We start from the raw sequence: 5488 nt of genomic DNA, 5'->3' as shown, positions 1-5488 counted from the left end.
GCTTGAGAAGAATAAGATATAACGGCGACAGCGGCGCCGCTTACTGGGGGTTTTTTGAAGATTGCGAATGCGGTAAAGGTAGAATCGCCGGGTGGTCAATAACCTTAGCCGGTTCTCTATGAACAAACCGGCTGACTTTTACCGACATAGGCCAAAAATCGTCATTAAAGACTGTTGGGAAATTTTGCTCCGGAACTCCCAATTTAAAATTGACGAACTTGATGGCGTTGATGTCAGCATCCTTTTTGATCAGCCTAGCACAGACTAAATCATTGGGCTCCACGTTCAGCTTATCTGCGACAAATTTGCACAGTGCATCCGGGTAGACGTCGCGAATTTACCCACATGAAGGTATTTCAAGGTGGGAAGTACTTGAAGTTGAGCGCAGAGTAGCCTTTATGCTCCCAGTGCTGGTGGGCATAGAAGGGGGAGCAACAACTTGCACCCCAGCCGAGGAGGCGCGTCCAGCGGGCACAGCCGCTCCTTTACCAGGGCTAGGTCAACTTTGGCATTAAGGCTTTTGAAGCGGGTGAAACTTATCACATTGCCACATTAAGTTCGGAATGTTAATAAGTAGTTTTATAGCCTCCGAGGGCAAATCAACACAAGCGGTGTGATAGGCACGCCGGCAGATCGACGCGCACCAAACGGCCTCACACCCACGAAGTTGGGTAGCAGTAACTTCTGCACTGCACTCGGTGCAAACGAGAGGCGACATGAGCGAAAAAGTAGACGTCCGAACTCAAAGAAAGCTAGATGAAGACTGATGTTTATCGCATCCGATACAACCATGAGCTGTATGAGCTGTACGGTGATGTTGACGTAGCCAGTCGAGTGAAATCTCAAAGACTTCGCTGGCTGGGCCACGTTGCCCGTATGGATGAAGACGCTCCGGCTCGTAAGGTGTTTGATGCGGTGATTGTTGGGACACGAAGGAGAGGACGACCCCGAACGCGTTGGCAAGACCAGGTGATGGAAACCCTGTCCACACTTGGGGTTACCAACTGGCGAAGGCGCGCTCAGGACAGAGACGCGTGGAGGCACATTGCGCTTCAGGCCGAGACCCGATAAAAGTTGTCATGGCCATATAATAATAATAATATACCAGCATTGCCTTGTTTATATGGATGACATAATTATATTTTCTACTTTATTAGAGGACCACATATTGTCTATAAAAATGGTGTTTTCAAAACTTCGAGAAGCTAATCTTAAACTTCAACTTGACAAATGTGAGTTTATGAAAAAGGAAACCGAATTCCTTGGACATATAATAACAACAGAAGGAATAAAGCCAAACCGCAAAAAAAATTGGGGCAATACATAAATTTCCAATACCAAAAACCCAAAAAGACCAAAACCCAAAAATTTTTAGGTCTCTGTGGATTTAATAGAAAATTCATACCTGATTTTGCTAAAATTGCAAAACCCATGACTGTAAACTTAATGATAGGTTCAACTATAAATTCAACAGATAAAGAATATTTAGAAGCATTTGAGAAGTTAAAAGTTCTCATTACATCAGACCCCATTTTAATTTACCCTAACTTTGAAAAATTATTTTCTTTAACAACAGATGCTAAAGCAGAATTATCACAAAATCATAAACCTATTTGTTAATTTAAAAAAAAAAAATTTTAATGAACATGAAATTAATTATTTAGCAATAGAAAAAGAGCTTCTCCCTATAGTCTGGGCCACTAAATATTTTAGGTCTTATCTCCTTGGTAGAAAATTCGAAATTCAATCTTAGACCATTAGTTTGGCTTCATAATATAAAGGAACCAAATTTGAAACTACAAAGATGGAGAATAAAATTAAACGAGTTTGACTTTACTATTAAATATTTGCCGGGAAAGGAAAACCAGGTAGCTGATGCTCTGTCAAGAGTAAAGCTAGAATTTTTTAGGTGAATCTCCGGATAGTACCCAGTCATTACCCACAATAGAGGAAATTCAAATGAAGTTAAATTGACTCAATACTTTCATAAAACCAACCTTAAAATAATGTATAAAGAAATGACCCATGAATATGCAAAAGAATTAATTAAAGAATATTTATGCTCCAAAAAAAGTGTTATCTATTTTCCTTGTGAAATGGACTTCATAATATTTCTAAATGCTTACATGGAGATGCATGCTTACATGCTTACAATGCTTATCAGCTTAAATAACTTAACCAAAGTTATGAAAACCAGTACAATATTAACAGATGTCAAAACCTTCGCCGAATTCAAAGAAATTGACCTTAAAGCTCACGTATTACATCCAGGAATAGAATAACAAGCAAGCGTTTTAAAAAAAACCATATTATTTTCCCGATTATCAGAGATTAATTTAAAATATTATAAATGAGTGTGAAATTTGTAACCTTGCTAAAACAGAACACAGAGATACAAAACTTACATTTGAATTAACCCCAGAAACCTTTAAGATTTTTACATGATCGATAATAAACAATTCTTATCTTGCATTGATATTTATTCCAAATATGCTGCTTTAATAAATGTCAACAGTAGGGATTGGTTAGAAGCAAAAAGGGCATTACACAGGATATTTAATGAAATGGGTACACCAAAAGAAATTAAAGCCGACAAAGACTCTGCATTGCAACTTTGGCTGCAATCAGAAGATGTAAGAATAACTATAACCACAAGTAACAATGGCGTTTCTGACATAAAGAGATTTCATAAAACTATTAACAAAAAATTAAGAATTATAAATATTGAACGGAATCCTGAAAATATAATTACTAAATTTGGAACAATTGTTTATATTTACAAGCATAAAACAAAACATAGCTCTACAGGCAGAACACCAGCTGACATTTTTATTTTCGCCGGAACTCCAAGTTATAACATTCAAGTGAATGAAACACAGAAAATAAACAAGCTTGGTAAAAATCCTCATACATTCGATATTGATACTAGGTATAGACAAGCCCCACTTGTAAAATCTAAAACAACAAATCCTTTTAGGAAGACAGGCCAAATTACACAAACTTTGGCCTACAAACAAATTACACATTACAAATCGAAATTCAAAAAGAAGAAGAAAATGAATACCATCAAATATAATAATTCCAGAATTCCAAAAAATGGAAACTTAATTTTCCAAACAGGTAACATAGATCTGCCCACTAATTATGAATATCATTGTCTCACAGTCAATTTAACTAAAACTGAAAAAAGTTATAAAAATCTAATGGAACAAACACGAGAATTTGAACATTTGGATCAAATTCAATATCTAAAAGAAATATTAAATAGAGAAATGAACGGAATCAAAATTGCTAAACGAAACAAAAGAGGACTTGCAAATTTCGTAGGTACCTTTTATAAATGTTTATTTGGCACATTGGATCAACAAGATAGGGAAGAATTAGAATCAAAAATTGATAATTTGTCCCAAAATATTATACAGATCAACGAATTAAATAAAGTAATTGATGCAATTAATAAAGGAATAGAACCAGTCAATCGTTTAAATGAAAACCAAAACGAACACCAAAGGATAGCAATCCTTATTTTCAATTGACATGAATTTACAGAATACGTAGAAGACATTGACATATAGACATATCACTAACAGTTAATAATGCAATTAATAAAGGAATAGAACCAGTCAATCGTTTAAATGAAAACCAAAACGAACACCAAAGGTTAGCAATCCTTATTTTCAATTTACAAGAACTTACAGAATACGTAGAAGACATTGAATTAGGAATGCAATTTACAAGATTAGGCATATTCAACCCAAAGCTCCTAAAACATGACCCGCTTAAGCATATTAATTCAGAAAAATTGTTAAATATCAAAACATCTACTTGGTTAAAAGTTAATACTAACGTAATATTGATCATTTCTCATATGCCATTCATAAAATCTTACCGTATCCGGCTCAGAATCAGAATATAATAACCGAAACATTGCATGATAAATATTACATAAAAAAATCAGCAAGTCTTTACAGTAAAAACAAAAGAAATAGTAAATAATAAATGTATAATAGGTCTCTTAAGACAAAAATACAGAATGTAGATATACAAAAATGTACAAGAACTTCGAATTAAATTATATTGAACCCAACATTATAATAACATGGAATTTGCAAAAAACTTTGTTAAATCAAAATTGTATAAATAAAGATCTAATAGCAGAAGGAAACAATATAATAAAAGCATTCAACTTTTCTATACAAATAGAAGTTGTAATAGTAACAAATACTACGCTTAATTACACCCGAACTATTTATGTAAACAACAACATAACTAAACTCGAACCTTTATCCCATATCGTAGCCAAAGAAATATTCCAAAACCATTCAAAACAATATTTTACAACCCAAACAATTTTATTAATACTACTAGCAATAATAATTATTATTATAATCATATATTTGATTTATAAATTTAAGAACATCCCAAAAAGGATAATAAATAATTGTAAGAAACAAAAGGTTATTAGTCCCGAAGAAGAAACTAAAAGTTCAGAAAATAAATAACATGACCCACAGTTGTACCCCAAACTAACCGCCTGAGGACATTCTTAAGGATGGGGAAGTAACATATCAACAAAATTTCTTTAAGTGTATTTCAGTCAATTTTTCAACCGAAGCTGAAGCCTTTTGTATTGAAATTCGTATCCCAGCTGCCTCATTCCAATTAACCTCATTTCAATTTTTGTAAAAACATAAACATTTAATTATTCCAATTCGGCGGAAAACAGCCTCATTTGCGATATTCAATTCCTAAGTGTCACTTAAGATTGAAAACCAAAACAATATTTGGGTAAACAGAAATCCCGACTCAAAATCGCTCATATTCACTTGCCGTACCCGGACGGGTTTCTTCGATCGCTCTTGCCAGTTTGCAATTATTTTCGGTCTTGAACTCAAGCTTTCTCCTTCCGCGACAATTGGAAATATAACGATTAATCTCTAAAAATAAATTCGACTAAATAAGTTCATTGAACTATTTATTTCCAATTTATACATTTAATCGTTTAAAGTTATCTCTGTTGCGCTTTATTCTATATATATATACTATATTCTCCAACATAAGTGTCTCCGAACTGTACTCTCTGGACGTAACCCGTTACATCATAGCAAAGATTATAAAGTACATAGATGGGACATCTCATACAAAGAAAAATTTTCTATGGCGGGTTCCAGCAGTGGAACCCGCTGGAACGAGCGGGTTCCATTGCTCGACAAGTTAAGTTTGAGAAATTTTTCGCGAGACAACGAATGAGGAATAGCCGAGTGGTAGAGTGCTTGGCTGATGTGCAAAGTAAAATGAGTTCAAACCAGGCTCGGGACATCCATTTTTTTTTAATTTTAAATCTATTTATATTATTGTTTTATTATTTTAATGTGTTTTCTTAAATTTATAATCCAATAAAAAAAAATAAAAATACAAAATTGTAAAATAACCTTAACATCGTCTCAGTTCGTAGTGGAACCCGCTGTAAAAATGTCTATAAGTGCGG

The 5488-nt window shown here is 34.0% G+C and overlaps 1 protein-coding gene across 1 annotated transcript; it reads left to right on the top strand.

The window, feature by feature from the left end:
• Positions 1-756: 756 nt before the first annotated feature.
• On the top strand, positions 757-1071 carry LOC138926305 (uncharacterized). Its single transcript, XM_070279991.1, has one exon. It carries the CDS (start codon positions 757-759, stop codon positions 1069-1071), a length of 315 nt encoding a protein of 104 aa, XP_070136092.1.
• The last annotated feature ends 4417 nt before the right edge of the window (positions 1072-5488 follow it).

This window comes from Drosophila bipectinata, chromosome 3L, assembly GCF_030179905.1.
Source record: "Drosophila bipectinata strain 14024-0381.07 chromosome 3L, DbipHiC1v2, whole genome shotgun sequence".
In the NCBI taxonomy this organism is placed as follows: domain Eukaryota; kingdom Metazoa; phylum Arthropoda; class Insecta; order Diptera; family Drosophilidae; genus Drosophila; species Drosophila bipectinata.
Note: the sequence above shows the minus strand (reverse complement) of the source record. Positions and strands in the feature narration are given on the sequence as shown.